This window comes from Aspergillus bombycis, assembly GCF_001792695.1.
Source record: "Aspergillus bombycis strain NRRL26010 chromosome Unknown contig00019, whole genome shotgun sequence".
NCBI classification, from domain to species: Eukaryota; Fungi; Ascomycota; class Eurotiomycetes; order Eurotiales; family Aspergillaceae; genus Aspergillus; species Aspergillus bombycis.
The window spans coordinates 1-21,735 of NW_019170021.1; the positions used below are offsets into that span (position 1 = coordinate 1).

Sequence of the window (21,735 nt, forward strand, 5' to 3'; positions counted from 1 at the left end):
CTGGAGCGGACATGAAGCCGTAGTTAGGCTATTGCTGGACCAAGATGTTGAAGCAGACTTAAAGGATAATGACGGGCTGACTCCGATATCCTTTGCGGCCGGAAGTGGACATGAAGCGGTGGTCAGGCTATTACTAGACCGACAAGATGTTGAGGCAGACGCGAAGGATAACTTGGGTCGGACACCATTATTATATGCGGCGTGGCGCGGACATGAAGCAGTGGTCAGGTTACTGCTGGACCAACAAGATGTGAAGGTGGACTCCAAGGCTAACTGGGGTCGGACACCATTATCCTGTGCGACTGAAGGTGGACATGAAGCGGTGGTCAGGCTACTGCTAGGGCGACAAGATGTCCAGGCGGACTCGAAGGATAACTGTGAGGAGGAAGCGCTTGATGACAGTCCAACAAGCAGTCGAGTCGAAATAACGGAAGAATCGCGCACTTGCTAGGAACAATCTCAACTGAATGGTGCGTATTGCATAAAATAGGACGCATGGAGAACTAAGTGTGGTTGTGCGCTGCTGTTAGACACTGTATGTACTGCGTTGAGGACAACCGAATGTGATGCCTCAGGCCTCAGTGGATGTTGAGCCTGAGGCGCACGTGACGCACGGTCGATATCTCCATGCCGCTGGTCCTCCGCAGGAAGACCCCTTCAAAATCATCTCATCAATCTCCTCCAACGCCCGGCTCAGATACTCCGGAACACAGTAAAAGATAAAGACCCAAATACGCACACGAAACCCACCATACATAAGCCCAATCTTCGCGGCGTTCGGATTAATTAGGTAGGACAGCACAGCGGTCCACATGACGCACTCCAGGCCGTTTCGGAAATCACTATCGAATCGACGACGACGAGTGAGATTGTAAACGGGAAGTTGTATAGGACCATGAATGTAATCACGATCTTGCTTGCGATCACACGCTTCGCGGGTGAGCTGTCCCCACGGACGAGAAGATGAACGGGCAGACCACGAACCCGGCGACGCAGGTGAGGAGGAGCGTCCGCCGCCCTGTAACGTGCACAAGTGCGATTGAGAGAACCGCAGCAAGCAAGGCTGACAGGTTTAGAATGGTGCTGATAAGAAAGGGCTCGTGGATGCCTGTGTTCGCGTTGACATGCTGTTCGGATGGGACCGGCTTGTTTCTCCATTGAATGGTTCCTGCAATGGCTCGTGCAACTTCGGGGCTGCCTCGCAAAGTTCGTGAAGTATTGTTTGGAACTTATGTCGCACGTAGTATGTTCCTGAATTTCAGTGAATCAGCGTACCTTGGGCGTCTCTTGAAGATCAATGGCTGCGTGGGAAGCAATAAGATGAATAAAAAACTCCAGGAGCGTGATCAGCTCATCCTTAATTTCTAGTATTGGATCGGACGAATAAACATTGTTTGACAACATGGTTTTGAGTGAGCTTGAATGAAGAATCGGTTATTGCTGTAGGCGAATGAGACTTGAGCAAAACAGACGAGGGGTGGGGGATTCTTATAGCCGTAGATTCTACTATGCTAGTAGCCGGGCATTCCAGCACCCTAGGACGGTGTAAAGCGAGCCGGTCGGAGGTGGCCGGCGGGGTGTCTGATTGGCCAGAGCGACTACCCCTTCCACGGAAAGTGCTTGGCTGGCTATCCTTGTTTCAACCTTCCCTAGTTCAAGGCAGACCCGGCTCGTTCATATCCAGCTGGCCGACGACACGGTTCGAGCACAGTCGAGCACGGATAAATGACATAGTGCGGCTGGCCCACCGAAAGGGCTTATTCTCATCCAAACTGCCCCAAATATCGACCTTTTCCGCGATCCTTGGCGTTGATACTAGCCAGGAGCTCTCATCAGGGCGTGGCGAAGATGACCATAGCGTTGCATCAGCGCCTTAGATGCCACCCGCTACTTCAAACTAGGTAGGACTAGAACTGCGCACGAGGAATGACTGGCTCTTAGCACCTAGCCTAGTCTCCACCGTTCAAGTGAATCTCCCCATCAAGGCCAGTTATCCAAGCGACACGTTCAGGGCCTGTGAGGCTTAGACTGCTGAGCTCTGGCACGAAATGTGGATGAGGACGATTTCTCCATCAAAAAGCCTCCAGATTTTCTGGTACCTTGGTGCAGGCGCTGCTGAACTGTGGCCCTTACCGTAATCCTCGGCTAGCAATCCCACGCCCGCCCTCTCTCGGATAGCATGAAAGAGACAAAGGAGATTTAGTGCTTGGTACTCGATTGCCAAGAGAGAGGAATCGTTTTCGAACAAGGACCCAGCTGCTCTAAGCGGGCCATCACGAGTTGCAGGCAGCAGGCAGACTGGGAAGGCGCCTCCGTTTATTTTTCGGCGCCCTCACGGCATGACGACATAAATTGCCCGTTGTTGGTTGAAGTGCCTGAGGCCGTTTGGGCTGTTTGAGCCACTCCACGTCCCCCAAATCAATGACAACCGAACGTCTGGTGGATTCGTCCCTTGGCATATTACGCCACTCTTTGTATTTGTGGTCGACGCCGTGTGACTGGAGGATGGACAGGCAATGATTGCGCTCTTCGTAGAAGCAGACTAAATTTTCATTGTTGGGTATTCGCTGAAGACGAGTTCCAGACCAACTCAGGATCATTATATGCGTTATTATTTCACCATGGTACCAATATAATTCGATGTTTGGCACAAAGCTGCCTAGACAGACCGGAATTTGATGCCCTTGCAAGGTACGGAGGCCGTGATAGTTATCTGCTTCTGCTATAAGGGTATGTTCCTTCTCTGTTGTGGCTTTGATAGCCACGGCATATCCGTGAGACAATAGAGTTGCTTTTAAGAGATATCCCGTGCGACCACGAATGTGGAGTGGTTCAAAATCCTTATTTCGGTTCTGGACAAGTTGACGATACAGGTTGCGCGTGAACCCACGCGTGTCCATTGGATGCCACTGACCACCGTAGAGTTTCCGATTGGGGCACTTGGTATCGAGGCGACCTCGGTTGGCCATACCGCGGATGCAAGCTATAGTACAGTATGATCTCTGCACGTTGTTTCTAGAAGGGGCGTTCTTTTTTCCTCCGGTCACGGGGTGCCTGCTCTCGCCTACTAGCTAATTGATGTTTACTCCCTTGTCTGCGGCTCGATGTACGCGTGGCTGGTGCGGTAGACGACGAAGGCATCCCATCGTTACTGTCGCTATCTTCACTTGGAGAGTCTCGCGGGGTAGATACATCTGGATTACAGCGAGCGCGGGAACGTGTATTGTACATCTTCGGGATTGGTTTCCAATGTGAAGGCCGATAATTCGAGAACGGCGGCTCCTTGCGTATCGTTTGAAGGATATCATGCAAGATAGTCCTGTATTCGATTTCCCAAGTCGAAAGGATTTTATATACTGCATCATACCACTGTTAAGATGGAGCTTCGGCGGCCAGTGCTTGGGGGTGAATCCAAGCATCTGATTCACAACAGTCCGGTGAAGACGGCTCTTATCGTCTGTCTGCACGTCTTGGTTTGGGATGCACAAGTGGTACTGAAGTACAGTAGAATTCGCCTGAATACGTCGAAAGACAATAGTCTTTCCCATCCGAATACATCCAAGTGGTCTCCCCAGCCAGTGCATGCATAAGAATATCTAAGCAGACACAGCAGCAAGAGTAGTAGCATGACACTCGAATGTGTCCCCTTCCTGATTGATAATATCGCGCCCCAGGTCCATCTCACGAAAGCCAACAACAAGTTCAGCGACCTTTAATTCATGAGGTGCTTTGAACTCCACTACATAAACTGGTATCTGGCGCTCGTCAGCCACGAGGTGAACACAGAACTGATCGGCCCGGCGATTGCGTCGCCATCCTGGATGTGCCATCATCTGACTTTGTGCCACCTGTTTCCCCCTTCTTTTTCTTCCGCCTTCCCGGCGATTGGTGTTTGGTGGTTGATGGGGCGCGTCAGGTGCGTCATTGAGACGCATCTGTTCCAGGCTGTCATCCAGCAAGGTTGAGTTCGTGCGGTCGTAGAACGCGACTCGACCCTCTATACCAAACTCCCGTCGCGAAGTTTCATCATCTTGTAAGGCTTCGATAATCTCTCCAACAAAGTTATCAACTTTGTCTCGCTTGAAATTTCGCAGAGTTGTCTCTGAGTAAATCGGCCGGTCCCGTATATTTGTTGCGACGAAGTCTAACTGGGTATCGGAGGGAAAGAGTGGGCGTGAGGTAAAGTCAACTGCACGCTCGAGTCTCTCCCAGATTCGGTCTTGGAGATTAGGGAACTCAGTCCAAGTCGATTGACAGGGTCAGTCACGTTGCCCTGGGTTGTCAAGGCCGCATCTGTCTCGACTCGGATCTCCCGTGACAGATCTTCGTGGCACTGGTCAAGGAGGTGGAACAGAGTAGTAGTTAGTTGCAGTCGCCGTTCTGCATCTTCCCGTGCGCGTCTACGGAGGCTCATAGCAGCCACTCCGCAACAACGGGTTCTTATCGATTTCTGCCAGCAGAATTCCCGTTTTAATACCGAGTATTTAATATTTCTGTACTTATATATAAGCAATCGGTATAAATACTAAGAAATATATATTGTTTATATATTTCTCTATAAAGTCTAGCTCCTACATATACAAAAAAAACTGGGAAATAGTGGTATATAATGTATGTAATAGATTGTATTGCTAGATATAGAATTAGAATCAAGTTTAAATATAGTAGCCCCCCAATCTTAGCACTACGGCCCCTAAAAACTATATAGTATACCCTAAATTTAGGTACTACGGCCCCTAAATTGAGTCTGGTAAAAAGGCGGTGAGTTAGCGGGAAGTATTTAATATTAGACTTAACATACTGTATATCGGTATTACACTTATATTTGTATATTTAGTATTTTTATCTAGATTTTATTAGAAACAGTACTTAATTCTATAATTAATATAAAGAAATATATATAGTATATATTTCTCAAGCCCTTTTATATAATAATCTTATATTTAAAGAGAGAGCCATGCAGTATATTGCTAGGCGGTAAATCGACTTAGTGAGGAGAGCCGTTGTTGCGGAGTGGCCACTATGAGTCTTTCCTCTTCCTGGTGTCATTCCGCCTCTTGTCGTTCGCCGCTCTGTCCTCTTTCGGGGTTTCCTCACGACCCACGTGTGCGGATACTAGGCCTGATTAGGCAATATATAACAAACAGTATAGTATTTGCCATTAATTTATCAGGAATAGACTCAGAATATTAGTATTTTATTCTAAATCTATAATTCTAGCTCTATAAAACTATAGTTAAAATAGTCTAGAAATACAGTATTAGTAGTAGTAAATTTCTGAAACTAAAGAAAATATACAATACGCATAGAAAAGGTTTATAAGTATGTCATAAATTGAATTTGTTGTAACAAAATGATATCGCTGCCATGACGCCCATTAAGAGCAGGACTCATATACTGGCAAAACAGATGGTGCAGATGATTCGCTCCTCGGGGATGCTATGATTGCTATGGGGTGATTGACAACTGTATGACGCGGAGAGCAGTACAGAATGAGAGCTAACCTGAGGTGGTATTTGGCAGCCTTTGCGGATCTGGTCTTGGATATTGTATGAGATCTACTAGTACTGCGTCGGTCCCATCAACAATACATCGTAATGTAGGTACGATGAAGGGGTGCCCCGCTTGGGGTGAGGGACTTATCGAGATCTTGACGGCTGCGAATGTTCCATGATAGCAGTACTAGTAAATCCCCCTGAGTATCCTAGGTGGCTTGCAGATGGCGTAATTAGTGAGCCAGAAAGTGAAGGTTTGGTCGCTGCACCCCGACCAAAAAGGTTAGCCTGGGCCTTCGGGTTTCATGTCTATGGCCCCGGTGGCTGTGCTGGTACTGGTAACTGAACAACTGATTGCGGAAGCGGAGAGTCCAGCCTGAGTATGTACTACATATCCTTCTGTGGGCGGAAGGTTGGGTTCAAGACAGCTAGCAAGCCGACTCGACGTGCAGCGCCAATCGAGAGAAACATCCGGATTTTATTATCCTGCACAGCTGAGTGACGGACATGCTTGCTGCAGATGTAATTTCGACAGGAACAAAATATTACCAGGGTTAATCGTGTATGAAGACAAGAGGGCTCATTGGCTGCACCCATTCTGATAAACCATGCGTCTGACGGACTTTCAAGGATGAGAGTGTTGGCGCAGGGGGGGTAGCAAGGTATATCCCTGGATAACAGGGATTGATTTCCCTCTCCTAAGGAATAAATGTATTTTATGAAAACAGCTTCAATCATCAAGGTGGATAACTGATTCTGCTAAATCTGCCTATTTTAGTGTGCTTGCACCGAATAGCGATACCCGCGCTTCAAAAGTTAACGGTCATTAGACCTATATACAACTTTGAGCTATCCAAAAGTTCGGTGATCAAAGCAAAGGAAGGACATAGTCCCTTGAAGTACTGGAGACCCAGGCAGCTCGGCCTCGATGACTCTGCAGCTGGAAAGGTAGTGGTCGACAGGGCGCCGAACTCTATAGTAGGTACTAGTATTAATGTTAAGATGCGACCCTCATTTATCATTGGGTAGCCACATTGTGCAGCCAACTGGCAGTTGGGACGGGAGCTTGCATCTAGGACACTCATTGGTACACTTGAAGAGAAATTGCCTAATGGTTCAACCTTTCCGACTTAACTAGTTCTTATTAGATTGCTGCCTTCAGATCTATAATCTTTTTTCAAAGAATAGCTTCAAGAGTCGATGTTGTTAAGAAACTTATCATGTTAAATTCCCAAATTTCTGGGTTTAATCCCGTATTAAACGGTAAGAAAAGTGGATGCTTAAACACTTGTTGAAGTGCTGATTTTGAGAAGTTAGAATTCGAACTACTTGAGAACTCGTCGACCTGTAAGCATTTAATATTTAATTATTTCTTCAAGTATAATTCAAGGATGGGGCGCGCGGCCCTCCAGAAAACACGACAGCACCGCCACGATTCTGGAAAAAAGCGACAGGCCAGAGTCAAGGAGTATAATGATATCATATTGCGGATGCGATGCTGTGGTCCGAAAAGAAATTTCCTAGCACGGGACTAGTTTCTGGCCTGTCATTAAGTTAGGTGGGCTTGGTGGTTTTGTACTACAATACATGTAGGGACAACTCGGACCTAATTCGGTTAGCCTGGTCTGTCTTATATATAAAGTATCGTAAAGAAGACCTGCGATTTAAGGTCCTATACTATGCATTCGAATCATTGCCGATGGCGTGGTCTCCAGAGACTATCATCGCATTAGTTACCCTCCTTGTAACAAGTCCTTCAGCATTCCTAGTCATATGGAAGTACATCAGACGGAGACGGAGACGGTGTGCCAGTGATAGTTAGCTCCCCTCGTATTGCATGCAGGCCATTCCATGGTGCTAACGCCGTTTCTTTTCTTTTTCTAGAACTCGAACGAGCTGACCCGTCCTCCGCACTGAGCCCATCCAACGACCCAAGATCTAGTCGTTTCGCGTTCGGGCATCCGGGAATCATTCTGGAGACAGGGCTATACCGGGAGGGGGCTGTCATACAGACTGTTGGTTCCTGATTCTTGTCTATGTGCCCTGGATATTCTGACAAGAAACTTAGTATACCTATGTTCCGCCGCGAGATTTCACGACACAGCCATGGCCGAGCTATTGCTGCCACGGACAACGCTCGGCGAATCCACCGTCGTCAGCTAGAAGACCTGTGTGGGAGTGGGAATGATGGAAGTGCCTATAACAGGTGGCAGCTCTGCTTGACGGGCGGCCAAGCACCGTGTTGGTTGCAGGGAATGAGATCACAGTTAAAGTAGTATTACGCTGGCCTAATGTCTAATTAGAAGTCTGATAGAATTATGTCTTTATGTACTTTATCGATTTGATAGTAGGATATCGAGAGAAATTTCCATCAAGCTTATAAAAGGCTGACATAAATCAAGCATTGTGCAGGCCATCATGTTTGACGAGGGGCAGTCGGCGAAAAAGGAGCTGGCCGACTGTATGCAAGGTGGTTGCATGAGTACTAGTAGCTCAGAAAAGGTGAGAAATATGATCGACGCCTAGTTCCTCTTATCAAAGACCTCCCTGCTCGGATCTTGAAGAGTTGGAACGAGAAAGAGGGAGGGGCAGTGCGGAGAATGCAAATGCATGCATGTCGGATGCTCGGAAGTGGGAGCTATCCGACTCTTCAGGCCTCTCGTCTATCTGCGGTCCTCTCGGCGATCCAACAAATCGGACCCGCAAGGGACTTTGATAACCAAAAAGGATACGCCTTCCCAACACCCGTTGAATCTAAGAGGTGCAATCAGCCCGTTAAGGGACCAAGATATGTGATTTAGTGCTCCAGTCGCCTAATACTACCCTGGGTCAAGCTAACTATATCATTACGTCCTCGCCCCGGTCGATTCTACTTTCATTCGCTTGATCTGTGATCTTCTTTCATGATATTACCATGACCATGCGTTCCACAGTGGCCCGGTCGATGTCCGATGCAACGCGAGCCCGGAAAGGGTCCATCTCTCTTCGCCGGTTTTCTCTGACCGTCGGAAGACATCAGCCGCTGGAGGCAGAGGCAGACAAGGGGCGCGACGGCGAACAAAACCACACACCTATTCACCCAAAGAGAGGAGATAAAAGTGCCATACTTCACTCCAAGCTGGACACCAGACCGCCGACAATAGTAGGCAGCAATGGAAACTACCTCATTGCCGAGGGTGGAAGGGAGATTCTTGACGCCAGTGGTGGTGCAGCTGTCGCATGTATCGGCCACAACAATTCCCGCGTCAATAATGCCATAATGCGTCAGTTGCAAAGCTTCAGCTATATCTACGCTCCATTCTTCACCAGTAAGGCATCGGAAAAACTGGCGACGTTGTTATCTGAATCGACACAAAATCAACTATCTAAAGCCTTCATTGTCAGCTCTGGTATGACGTAATGAATTATCCCAATTCATCGGAGCATGTAGCTCATAGTGCCACCAGGTACCGAAGCGATCGAGGCTGCGTTGAAGATGGCACGTCAGTATTTCCTTGAACTGCCAAACCCGGAACCTTCCAGGACCCGATTTATCGCCCGTCGTCAAAGCTATCATGGAAACACGCTTGGGTCGCTTTCAGTGGGAGGACATGCGGGTCGTAGGGCACCTTATGCACCAATACTAACTACGAATGTTTCCCACGTATCTCCATGCTATGCATACAGAGGAAAGCGAGCGGAAGAAACAGACGAAGACTATGTTGCGCGACTGGCACAAGAGTTGGAGGATGAATTCCAAGCCGTCGGCCCAACTACCGTGTGCGCGTTTGTCGCAGAAACGGTTTCAGGAACAGTGAGTTTCCATCTAAATACTTTATTCGGCTATCTAAGCCATGCATTCACAGACATTGGGCTGCGTTCCCCCAGTGCCGGGATATCATCAGGCAATGAAGAAAGTCTGTGATCGCCACGGAGCGTTGTTCATCCTCGACGAAGTGATGAGCGGCATGGGCCGTTGCGGCACGCTCCACGCCTGGGAACAAGAAGGCGTTGTGCCCGATCTCCAGACAGTTGCCAAGGGGTTGGGAGGTGGCTACGCCCCCATTGGGGCTTTGCTGGTTAACAAGAGGGTCGTCGAGGCTCTTGAGCAAGGCACTGGCGGGTTCATCCATAGTCAGACATATCAAGGCCACCCAGTTGCATGCGCAGCGGCCTATGAAGTCCAAAATATCATTAAGGAGGAGAATCTGCTACAGAACGTCCGGAGCTTGGGGGAGTATCTGGGCAGCCGCCTGAAAGAACAACTTAGCGACCACCAACATATCGGTGATATCCGTGGTCGTGGCTTCTTCTGGGGTGTGAGTATTGTCATTCTTAATCCAAGTAATGCGGATGTGGAGTCGGAAAGCAGTTGCTGATACCATGCGCAGATCGAATTTGTGAAGGACAAAGAGTCAAAAGAGCCCTTTGAGGCCGAGCAGAAAATTGCGCCTCTTATCCACAAGACCGGACTGTCGGAGTACTCAATTTCATTTATCCCTGGCACCGGAGTTGCCGATGGAAAGAATGGCGATATTATACAGATTGCGCCGCCGTACAATGCTACCAAGGCGGATATCGATTTGATCGTTGAACGGACAGCGTTGGTAGTGAAACGGGTACTTGGGTGACTTCATATATTTTCTATGAAATGTTAAGTAATAAGCGCAGCACTCGAGATTCAATCCCAGTAATTGATGTGTCCAAGGCCGTGTGGTTATTGTCGCCTAAAGAGCTAAGTATTAAGCTGTATACTAAGTCGGTACACGCTGCCAATAAGCCAATTGAAATATTAAGCGATTTAGGCAATTTTAACAATCCCAGTAGATCAAGCCGGTCAGGAAATATAAGTAATCTACTGCCTTTGTATGACTAGACGTAATGAGTCACTGTTAGCAGCACATCTCAAAATGTCGATGCTTCTGTTTACTTCGTTTAGTCCGCTGTAGGACTGGCACTCCTAGCTGGTATCAATCGTCAATGAATCTGAAGGTAAGACCTTTGACGAGAACCCCACTCTCCAATATATGTATCTCGCACCTCACGACCTCATACTGGTCAGTCTCATAGTACCGGAGCTGTTCTTCCTCCTCTCCCGAGTTAACTTCATATGTCCACCCATCAACAATCGCTGAGGAGGGACCATCGATAAGAGCCTTATATTTTCCACCCCACATCTTAATAATACCACCTTTGACAGTAGCCCGTCGAAGAACCGGTAATTCCGAGCGAGAGGTTTGCCGCGCAAGAATCTCAGGGTCGGCAAGTGTCCCGTAAAAGAAGTACCAAACGGGGTACTGGTTCTGAGCAGGAAGGAATATTTCATCCATACTTTGTGCTCGATGATGAGGAAGCGTGGGATCAATATCGGAACCAAGGCATGGTGACATGCTGTATTGGGACAGATGCTTATCTGCCATATTAATTCGAATAAAGGTCGGTGTATAGTTAGATAACGCTGAGAGTATTGCGAGCCTGGTAGTGCCCTTGATAAGACAGAAGCTGCTTCGCCAAGTTCTCCTTCTCCTGTTTTTAGTGGTGGTGGTGCTAGTAGCCCTGCGATCTCTTGTATATTTGAGGGGCTAATGAGTAGCCCTTCAAGCTTCACGAGATAGGTCGTTGTATAATCTCGCTTCTGTGCCTTGAGTTGAGTAGGCAGTCTGTGGATATCGATTAGCCTAGTCTTGGGACTGTTGTCCTCGTTCTCAGCCTCGATGGCTAGATTCTCGAGTTCAGCGAGGAAATCCATTTTTAATATATGAAATTCCTATGCTATAGAATGGGCCTTTTTAATGTAAGCTCGGTGCTCAGCGACGCGATGAGGAAAAAGATGGGGTGGAAAAGTGAGTGCCAGGAAGAAGTGTTTGACATTTGTAATCTGTGTAGGTGCAATAATTACATTACTGACGCGAGTCATTGTAGGCGAGTCACATCTGATGACTACTTTTGATGTAATGGTAACTTGAGCGCTGGGACACCACATGACATTATATCCCTAGTGTGACAGTACCTACAGCTTCTTCCGATCTACACGACATGTGGTTCCTTTATTTCTGCATTTGGATCTATGTCACTGAACGGGTGTGTAGTCCAGCATTACAAAGCCCCCTCAGGTTAACAGGTAGATACATCAATGCTTGTCCGTAGCCGATTCATAGTAGAAAGGTCACTTCACGGATCGCTTTTCTTAGGGGTTAGGCCAATCGCAGCTGCAGGCTGGCTTCGGCCTATATATTCTCCTCGCAATATGGCCCGACGCTAGGAGAGGTAAATACGAGGACTCGATCGATGGGTACCGTTTCTCGATGTACCCTCACCTCTCAGGAAACTCGACTTCAAACAAAAAAGATAAAAAAAAAGCAAGAATCAGTAACAAAGAAGAAGGTTAAGCCACGTTTAGGCAGCGGGTGGCATGCGCCGAGGTACTACTGGCCCGTAAAAGGCACGTATATCTACTCCGTATGTTGGAACAGTTAGCTTTGGCGATAGCCATCCTCGTGTGGTGTTTGTAATGGAAACTCAGTTGACTGCGAGGAATTGATAGCAGCTTTAACGTAGATACGGAAGCAAACAAGACTGGCCACCGGAAGGCAAACTATCGTATCACCTAAAGCAAGGGGCTTGATGGCTAAGCGTGAGCAAAAGAAATGCCAAGAAAGCTTTTGCAGACGCAGAGTTTTCTTTGACCACGTGTAAGATGGAAGTAAGGGAGATAGATCAGCGATCACATATGTATACGTAAGGGATGTGCGAGGAAGCATGGCTGACTCAAGGTAGCCCGAGTTGTGGGATGTTGAAGTTCAACAATTGAAATTCAGAGATAAAGTTGAGAGTTACGTGTCACCTTTACCTATTTCATTCTCACGGTGTAGCGATCTTGCTTATCCGATCCTATTTTGTCGACAATGATCCATATTATTCAGGCGTGAAACGGACATTGCCCGAAAGTGTGATAGTCCTCAACAGGACGAGATAGGTTTAGTGGAGCATGGTCAGAGTAGATACGACTTTGGGTCCATTTCCCCCGCATTGAAATCCTGGAGTTTCTGGATACTACCGCATAGTTAGTAACGTGCTTCATGCCCCGCATCGGTTCCAGCTATCCGCTATTGAAATTGATAGACGACATGAATCTTGTTTGTGATGTAGTAGAGCTAATCGTTGCAACTCCGCACCGCAATCGCATCCCGAATCCGATCCGAGCCCCCGCGGTGCGGATGCGGACTGAAGGTTTAGTATCCGCGGCGAGTCGGATATGATAGGGCCAGCATCCGCACGGCTGCGCACTGTGGGCAACTTTAGCATATTTTTGTCGGTGACTTGGGCAAGCTGGAGTCGTACTCTTTGGCCGCATAGAATCTGCAAGGGATGGTGAGCATGGCCCAAGGAATCCAGAAAACAGTACCGGTAATTTCCAACCTATCCAGAGGTTATGTTAAGACTCAACTTTTACATAAAAACGTGCAAGTCCACCAGATCTAGAGCGAAGTGAACAGGCCGGTTGCAGGCGCGGATATTGAACAGGTATGCGCTATTCCTGGTCAGGTTAGATTAGTGGGTCGGTCCGCGATGCCATCCGACCGGAAACCAATCAGATGATGAACCGCGCTGATTCAGGAGTTGGAAAGAACCCCGGATGCGGAGTATGAGCTCAATATCTGCAGAGTCAGATACGTCATTTCAAAGCCCTGTCGTGATTAATCGAGGCCATTGCTCTCAATGCAAGGGATTTCTTGCATACAGGCGATACGAGATGGTATTCAGTACCAGAAATGCATCAAACCCCCGGAGATCTCCGTGGAACCGTGTCCCGATCTGGTCGGGGTAATTCGATGCTACCGTCAAAAAGTGTTTCGTTCGTCCATGTTTCGAATTCCGATCAGTTGGGTTGCAATTTATGTTCAGCTCTTTCTTTTCTTTCCCCTACATCGCATGTTAAAAATCTCTTAACAGCATGAGGAACCAGGATGAGATCACGGACAATGTCGCCAGTCATGAGGCAGACCGCACCAGCACACCCAAGGAAAAGCTCGAGTGGCCGGACTCTCCCACCTCTGAAGTTTCATTTTCCCATGGCAGGATCACTAAGGAGGTGGACGATGTCGAACAACGGATTATTGAGGCCGGTGAAATAAAGTACCACCGGGTGGGATGGGTACAGCTCACGGTCCTATTAATCGTTGAAGCGATTGCATTGGGGGCCCTGTCACTCCCCGCGGCGTTTGCTACCCTTGGTATGGTTGCCGGTGTGATATGCACGGTTGGAATTGGTATGCTTGCGATATACACGTCGTACATTATTGGAGAAGTGAAGCTAGCCCATCCAACCATACGACATTATGGGGATGTAGGGACTTTGATGGCAGGTCGTTTTGGATACGAAGTACTCACAATCATGCTCGTTCTGTCGGTCATTTTTGTAACAGGCTCACACTGCTTAACTGGCACCATTGCCTTCCGCCACATCACGGGAAGCGATATTTGCTCACTTCTGTTTGGTGGTGTCTCTGCCATCATCCTTCTATTGCTGTCAATTCCCTCATCCTTTGCCGATATGGCCTGGCTTGGATACGTGGACTTCGCCTCCATCGTTGCCGCAATTGGCATTACTATCATCGCAACAGGAATCAGGTCTTCGGATGCACCCGGTGGACTGTCAGCCGTGAACTGGTCCGCAGTATCTCAAGGAAATCCAAGCTTTTCCCAAGCTTCATAGCCATCAGCAACATAGTATTTGCCTACTCCTTCGCCACCACTCAGTTTTCTTTCATGGATGAAATGCACACCCCAAAGGACTACAAGAAGTCAATCTGGGCGCTCGGCTTCCTGCAGATAGCGATCTACACCATTACAGGGGCCACCATCTATGCCTTCGTCGGACCGGACGTCGAGTCCCCCGCGCTTCTCTCCGCCGGCCCGCTAGTGAGCAGGATTGCATTTGGCGTAGCACTACCTGTGATCTTCATCTCGGGAGCCATCAACACGATCGTCGCGGGTCGCTTAATCCATCAACGGATATATACCAACAGTGTCACCAAGTATATCAATACGACCGGGGGGTGGATTACATGGCTTACCCTAATCAGCGTTATTACAATAATAGCATGGGTCATCGCCGAAGCCATTCCTTTCTTCTCAGACTTGCTATCCATCGTGTCAGCGCTTTTCACCTCTGGATTCTCCTTCTACCTGCCTCCAGTAATGTGGTTCATGCTCCTTCGCAAGGGGAAATGGTACTCCAAGGAGAACCTACTCCGCAGTATCGCCAACGGACTAGTTTTCCTCTTCGGTGTGGCTGTCTTGGTCTGTGGTTTATATTCCAGCATCGATGATATAGTAAGTTAATCCACACTTCGCTAGAATCTTGGTGTACTCACATTATTCTCAAAGAGGAACAACTACCGAACCGGCAAAGTTCATGGTGCATTTACGTGTGGTCCTGTATAGCACGCTTGGCTGATTGTTCATATTTGCCAACTGTATTTGGTTGCTGGTGGCCTTGCCCAGTGTCATGGTAGAAGGCTAGGTGGGACTCTTTCGACGAGGTACTATATGATTTGAAACGTATATAGCGCGGAGATGATAATTCCATCATTATGCATTGTTACAAGGTATATGACCCAGCCTACGATAGCTGAAAGGTTAGATCAACAGCAGTAGATACTCTTCCTTGTGTACAAGCTGGGGACTCGAAGGATAGGGTTCTGTGGAAGTTACATGCGATCACCAAGGTCGGTGCTTACCCCGCACGACTAGAGATAATTTAGATTTCCCCAAATATTGAGTAGATAGCGAGGTCAATGCTATCTCGGAACGGGTCGTGGTCACAAAGTGGATACTCGAGAGCGTGGGATGTCAAATTAGGTCTTCATCTTAACATCCATTGTTTTAGATCATCACCGCGCTATGACGTCTCATTGGTCCGTCCCGGCACGGCCGATTACCGCGCTGTCATCTTCGTAGCCGCTATCAATTTGACAATAGTTTTGTCATGGCTCCAACAGGCTTCTCTCAGTTTAGTGCAATAATTAGTATCTGTTCTATTTTCACCTTTCCGTATTTGTGTTGATTTCCGGTCCACTCTCGCCAAGCAAATCCGGTCGGGAAACGTCAGTTCTGTCGAGCTGGGTTTCACTTCCTGACCATCACAACCGACCACATTGCGTATCATACTTGAGCGTTCAAATGGATGTATCTCTTCAAACCCACAGGTCCTATCTGGATAGACCTATTTGCAGCCTGCCGACACCAGCCTTGGTGTTGAGTCGTCCTGTCATAGAGAGCAACATCAAACGCCTGCACAACGATGTCTCGCAGCTTGGCATCTCCTTTCGACCGCACGTTAAGACGCTCAAGGTAAGTATAGACATTATACCCAGGGTACAAGTATATAAAATAACACATATTGAACAGAGTCTTGAAGTGACGCGGATGATGCTAGAAGGCGGTAAATACCGCAAGATCGTCGCTTCAACAGTTTGCGAAATCGAAGGTGCTTTGCCTTTGGTCACAGAAGGGGTCCTAGACGAGGTGAGAATACTGTACGCGCCGAACTGTAGAGCTGAACCAGCGAGCTCACTACCGACAGTGTCTTTACGGGCTGCCTATCACCGACAGTATCCTCCCACGGCTCGTGAAGATCAGGCAATCAATCAAAATCCTGCTCATGATCGACAATGAGCAGCAGATCGAACTTTTGGAGCGATTCTCCTTGCAGAATCCAGGACTCGAGATATGGGATGTCTTCATCAAGGTTGATGTCGGCTCTCACCGCGCTGGTCTTATGAACAATTCCCCGCGTCTACGCCATGTCATCGAACGCGCGGAGAGCTCATTCGCAGTATCGATCTATGGATTCTATTGCCATGCGGGTCATTCATATGGATGTCGTGATCGGGAATCGGTGGATGTAGTCCTCCAGTCTGAGCTGGAGGGTGCTCTAGCTGCTTCACAGGTGGTTCCATCGACTGATCGCTCTTTTGTTCTATCTATTGGATCAACGCCTACTGCTCATGCGATCCAAGCTATCAAAGACAGAATCCCCGAGGGATGTATCATAGAACTACATGCAGGTATTCACGCCTTACACCTATATGGGTTATCACGTCAGTTGACTTATTCTGTTAGGTAATTTTCCCGCACTTGACCTTCAGCAAGTATGCACCGGTTTAGTAGACCGGACAGACCAAGCAGTGCGTATCCTAGCCGACGTGTGTAGCGTCTATCCTGAGCGCAACGAAGCTCTCATCAACGCCGGTGCCATAGCCCTGTCCCGAGAGACCAGTTCGATTCCAGGCTTTGGTCAAGTTGTTGAGCAACCTGATTGGCACGTGGTCCGCTTATCTCAAGAGCATGGCATCCTTGGTCTTCCTTTGGACCAACCGACGGTGGCTGGGGACACACAGAGTGTTGAGGATGTGTTTCGGGTGGGACAAAAGATAACCCTGTACTGTCAACATGCTTGCATCACTGCGGCTGCTTTTCACGTGTATTATGTGGTGGATGAGAATGACATTGTGCGCGATACCTGGATTCCATGGAAGGGCTGGTGATTGTCTTAGTACACATGATGTATATTGATTGAAACAGATGTAAACCGCACTTATTGAAGGATGCTATTTATCATCCAGATTGAACATGGATTTGTAATGAACACATCCTGTGATGCCAGTAGTAAAACATTTACTATAGATCGTTCGAAACCATTTTAGTTCGTCATATCTAAAACCGAAGCGACTTTATCATATGCCACGATTAACAGGCTGTTCCTTCCCCCGTTCTGTGTTAGCTCATTGTCTCTTGCCTACATTAGAAGGGAAGAACTTGAATTCGTGTGGCAATTCTGGATATATATTTGGCCTATAGCGATAGCATCCACGTACTCTTTGCATCTCACCATTAACTGACCATACAAGGGACTGGAGTATACCCAACAACCGTGCGTAAGTCTAATGTCTCTGGAGTATACATGACATCTAAGGAAATTATGAAACTCCAGGAAAATATAGGATAATAGTTGACCTGTGGTAGAATTCAAGGTCTTACTCCAGAGAATAACGGATATTATGCTAGCGCCGCGAGGCAAAAATACCCTGCAAAGTGAAGCCAGTTTGGAATTCCTGATTGCTACAAACCTCAACTATCTTCTCAAATGGCACCTCGTACCTACGCTAATGAAGTAACTAACCACCGCATGTAGGATCAGGAATGGACCGGGTGGAAGAACCCAGGAATGGGATACACTCTAGGGCCAAAGGCATTCGATCCGTTCCTTAAGCTGAAAGGTTATCATATCAGGAAGAAACAGGGCTAAGGGACAGCCTTGGTCTGGCTTGTAGACCAATGATTTTGGGGTATATCCTGTATTGTTGATTCGTGATTGAGATGTGCTTCGGCACGAAGAATCCACTTTGTGACAAACAGAACCACCTCGTACTCGTACTTTCTCGCAAGCTGGTACGCCGTAGCTTATGCACAGACTGGCGCCGAAATTTTCTTGGTATATAGAAAGGAAAAGGGACTATACAGAAGGGAGCGGGAAAAAATGAGATGTTGCATCTGGCAGCCTAAGAGACTTACAAGATACTACCTTTCATCCCAGGCAGCCATGGAATTGATCCTTAACCATCCCGCCAAGAAGATTAACCTGCACCATTCCGACTTTGTCGTAGACATCCATGAAAGCTATACGGACTCGTATTATAGATCCTTCAATCCCACCCTCCGCCCTTTTTGGGCGCTAGTTAACATATATTGAGTAACGGATACCCACATTTCCCACCTCGACTAGCCCCTTACCCATCTTATCAGTAATCAGTATCGCAGCCTTGACAACATATATGCCCGTCACACCACAGCCACCCCCCTACTGAATCGAAGTCTTCCTCGTCAGTAGGTAGCCATTGTCCAATCCGCATTCGTATTCGTATGCACTGCCACGAGGTGTTTAGGGCTGAAGAAATGGGTTGAGTCTCCGATAGGCCGAACGGCTTCCCGTTGAACAGACTTATTTTAAGCTTGGCTCCACCATTAAGCGTTCGGTGGGGCATACTATTCCACCCTTGGCTCTGAATGGTTTTTCGCTTCCTGGTCTGCGAAAAACAAGCCCGAGATTTCCCAGATCTAATACCGAGGAATAATTCTGGGTAACCCCTTACACTAACTGTGGGCTGGGGACATGTTGCACCTTGGTTAATTCTCGCCTGTATGGTATTGCCCTAACATGTAGACGTGGACGCACCGAATGAACCCCCCCAGATCAAGCAACGACACTAGACAAATACCATTCTAGAAACTAACACATTGGTGGAGTAAGGCTGATTTCGCCCAACGGGAAAAATCCGAAACGTCCTGGGAAATGGATGGGGTTCACCGCAACCAATTTTCTCTCTGGATATGAAACGGATCCAAGCCACTAAAACATTGGCTTTCTGGACCCTGCTCTGACAACCTAGTAACCCATGGTGAACTAATCCGCAACAGGCATAAAATACGATCAACCGCGTCGCAGATCCCTGTTTGTTGGTCGTTCTACCTGATTCAGTAACGTGCGGTCGGAGATCGGAACTGCTCCATGGTTGTTCGTGCCGACTTCGTTCTCTGGGGGTGCTGCGTATCGGAATGAATCTCAAACATGGCGACATGTCCATGCCAAACTACGGAATGTGTATTCCATGAGTAATACATCGCACTAACTACATTTAGCATGTAAAGTGAGTGGAGTCTTTGGGCCCCTGGGTGGAATATGAAGGGTAGGGTGGTGCCTTTAGCGGGATGCATGGCGCTATAAGTCTGCTAGGCTACTATCAATCGGTATGGGACTGTGACAAAGAAATCCCATGCTGTGGGTTCTGATCAAAGGAAGGGCGTAGCTCGGTATCTCTTTCCTCCTTCGAAATGCCGCCATTGAGGCATCGCTATGGTTGGGTTTGGTATTAGGAAAGTACTTCCTGACACAGCAAACATGCCCCTGTAGCGGTCTTCTGATTCTACCACTCGTGGGGTATCTGATGATCAGAGCCCTACTGCAACTTGGCAAATTTTTTATGTAGTTCTGGTGGCCGAACAAGGTTCTTGGCTGATCGTTGTAGCGTGATGGTATCCCAACACATGCTTCAATCCATAGCTCTTATAACTAGAGTGATAGACCTAAGAAATACCAAGTTCTTAGAACAGTTCAACGATACCTAGAACTGCCGCATCATGGAGTTACCTTTAGCACATGTCCCCAAACCCCAGTACGGCCACCATGAACCAAACTGGAGCCGGCGATAGTGGATCACGTCACGAAGGCCAAGAGGGCATGTCTCAGAGCAGTGGCCTCACAATGGGGTTCGACCACCTGGTATCGACTACGCCTCGTGGCGATGCTAGTGTCTCAGAAGTCCCTGAAGCTGCCCTGCACCTGCGATGCCTGCCCTACTGTCCTCAAAGCCCTTATTTATATCAATTCGCCAGAATAACTCGAAGGATGAAACCAGTAAAGCACAAGTCTATTGTTAGTCAATCATGTCTCCGCTTTCATTTGCCGTGTCTTTTTTCTACCTGTACATCACCGGCTCGGTCTTCTTCGATACGGCGCACTACCTCCTCCACCAGTGGTCCAAGTCGCAATGGCGATTCCTGCGATGGCTGTCGTGGTGCCATCAATTCCACCATCTCTACTACAATCGCTCCCTCAAGTTCAACGACCGATACCTACGACAGAATGCCTGGATCTCGTTGCCGTTGGAGATGCTCAGCAAGATCCTGGGAAGCGTTGTCGGCTGGTTCATTGCCCGCAGCTTAATCACAGATAACAACGGGACCCCGGACAGCACGCCGCTGATCGTGGTATCCGCCTTTGAATTCATTCGGACGATGGTGGTCATCGCCATGAGTGGACGAGACTCGAACCACATCGCCTTCGACACAGTGCCCAAAGACCGCAGCTGGCTGTTCGTCGGCCCCGAGTTCCACGCCCTGCACCACGTGTACCCCGACCGGTACATGGGTTCCATGGTGAAGCTCTTCGACTGGGTAGCAGGCACCGCATACTTCGTCCGCAACAAACGGGTAGTGCTCACCGGCGGGTCGGGGGCATTCGGCCGCGCAATCGAGAAGCAACTACTAGCGGAAGGGGTGAAAGAAGTCCGGAAACTAGGGTTCGGCAGGGACTGGACACACCAAGACTTCTCGCGCGTCGGACCCGTTCTCGAAGACGCCGATATCCTCATACTGTCCCACGGCACCAAGGGGTTAGACGCCATGGACGCCAACTGTGCCTCGACGATCCGTCTCATCGAACTGTTCCTGGAACAGAACGCGGCTGGGGAAGCACGCCCGAGGAAGACCGTCCCGGAGATATGGTACGTCGGCAGCGAGATCGAGATCCATCCTGCATGGGGCATTCCCGAGATGCAGCGGTATTCGGCGTCCAAGCGCGCGTTTATGCCCTACGCGCGTGCGCTGTACGACGATCCACGCGTTGTTTACCGGCATATTGTACCCGCTGCGTTTGAGTCGCAGATGGGCAAGGCGATTGTGTCGCCGGACTGGGCGGCGCGTGTCGCGATGTGGTGGATTCGGCGGGGAGCGTGCTATGTGCCTGTGACTTATACGGGGCTTGCCTATTTGAACTTCTTCAAGTTTCTTTACCTTGTTCGTCCGGATACGGGCAACGGGTCGAAAGCAAAGTCAACATGAGGTTGATGGGCTGGAGGCTAGGGGTTAATTGTATATAGTTCTTATTCGTGTGAATATTCTTTCGCTACATCGGAAAGGGGTCCCCGGCTTGTACATTATGGATTGCTAGAGATGAATTCCAGAAAATTCGGGATATTTAGCTCTAGGTTTCCAGGACCCGGAATGAGTGAGCTTATCGCGGAGAGTGGTGCGATACTAGTAATTAAACTCTTGTGTTTAGAACAGGGGCTCGATTGCACATACTCTGTCCGAATATGATGATACGTCTACTCCGATAGTCCCTTTTTGGGCCAGATGCCATCGCCAATGCGGTGCCCTACGTACTAATTCCGCCCCTTGCATTAGATCATCGGATGTTTGCCGCTCATCATATAGTTATCTTGTCGTTGATAGTCATTGTACACCCCCACGGCCGCCCTCATGGTGACAATGCATACTGGATATCACACGGGGTTTTTAATGTGGGCAACCTTGACGTCTGTCTAGCTCCGAGTGGTCTATCGCCAACGTGCAATGTTTCCTATTTATCGATTTAGAAGAACCGCCGACTGACAAATACATGTGACTGGGTTTATCT

The 21,735-nt window shown here is 48.4% G+C and overlaps 6 protein-coding genes across 6 annotated transcripts; 4 read left to right on the forward strand and 2 right to left on the reverse strand.

Annotated features, from left to right (window-relative positions):
• Positions 1 to 3,596: 3,596 nt before the first annotated feature.
• Positions 3,597 to 4,414, reverse strand: ABOM_002661 (uncharacterized protein; the record flags this gene model as incomplete). The annotated part of the gene is made up of 2 exons (XM_022529791.1): positions 3,597 to 4,102; positions 4,150 to 4,414. 2 exons carry the CDS (start codon positions 4,412 to 4,414, stop codon positions 3,597 to 3,599), a joined length of 771 nt encoding a protein of 256 aa, XP_022391670.1.
• A 4,025-nt stretch (positions 4,415 to 8,439) lies between these two features.
• On the forward strand, positions 8,440 to 10,105 carry ABOM_002662 (aminobutyrate aminotransferase; the record flags this gene model as incomplete). Its single annotated transcript, XM_022529792.1, has 4 exons — positions 8,440 to 8,884; positions 8,942 to 9,288; positions 9,341 to 9,793; positions 9,866 to 10,105. 4 exons carry the CDS (start codon positions 8,440 to 8,442, stop codon positions 10,103 to 10,105), a joined length of 1,485 nt encoding a protein of 494 aa, XP_022391672.1.
• A 339-nt stretch (positions 10,106 to 10,444) lies between these two features.
• ABOM_002663 (gamma-glutamylcyclotransferase family protein) lies at positions 10,445 to 10,864 on the reverse strand (the record flags this gene model as incomplete). Its single annotated transcript, XM_022529793.1, has 1 exon — positions 10,445 to 10,864. One exon carries the CDS (start codon positions 10,862 to 10,864, stop codon positions 10,445 to 10,447), a length of 420 nt encoding a protein of 139 aa, XP_022391671.1.
• A 2,564-nt stretch (positions 10,865 to 13,428) lies between these two features.
• On the forward strand, positions 13,429 to 14,819 carry ABOM_002664 (N amino acid transport system protein; the record flags this gene model as incomplete). Its single annotated transcript, XM_022529794.1, has 3 exons — positions 13,429 to 13,744; positions 13,826 to 14,144; positions 14,183 to 14,819. 3 exons carry the CDS (start codon positions 13,429 to 13,431, stop codon positions 14,817 to 14,819), a joined length of 1,272 nt encoding a protein of 423 aa, XP_022391667.1.
• A 771-nt stretch (positions 14,820 to 15,590) lies between these two features.
• ABOM_002665 (D-serine ammonia-lyase DSD1) lies at positions 15,591 to 17,026 on the forward strand (the record flags this gene model as incomplete). The annotated part of the gene is made up of 4 exons (XM_022529795.1): positions 15,591 to 15,830; positions 15,888 to 16,004; positions 16,063 to 16,546; positions 16,602 to 17,026. Coding segments are annotated over 4 exons (1,266 nt in total), but the record flags the coding sequence as incomplete, so codon positions are not given.
• Positions 17,027 to 19,982: 2,956 nt separating this feature from the next.
• ABOM_002666 (uncharacterized protein) lies at positions 19,983 to 21,158 on the forward strand (the record flags this gene model as incomplete). Its single annotated transcript, XM_022529796.1, has 1 exon — positions 19,983 to 21,158. The coding sequence occupies one exon, from the start codon at positions 19,983 to 19,985 to the stop codon at positions 21,156 to 21,158; it is 1,176 nt and encodes a 391-aa protein (XP_022391669.1).
• Between the last annotated feature and the right edge of the window lie 577 nt (positions 21,159 to 21,735).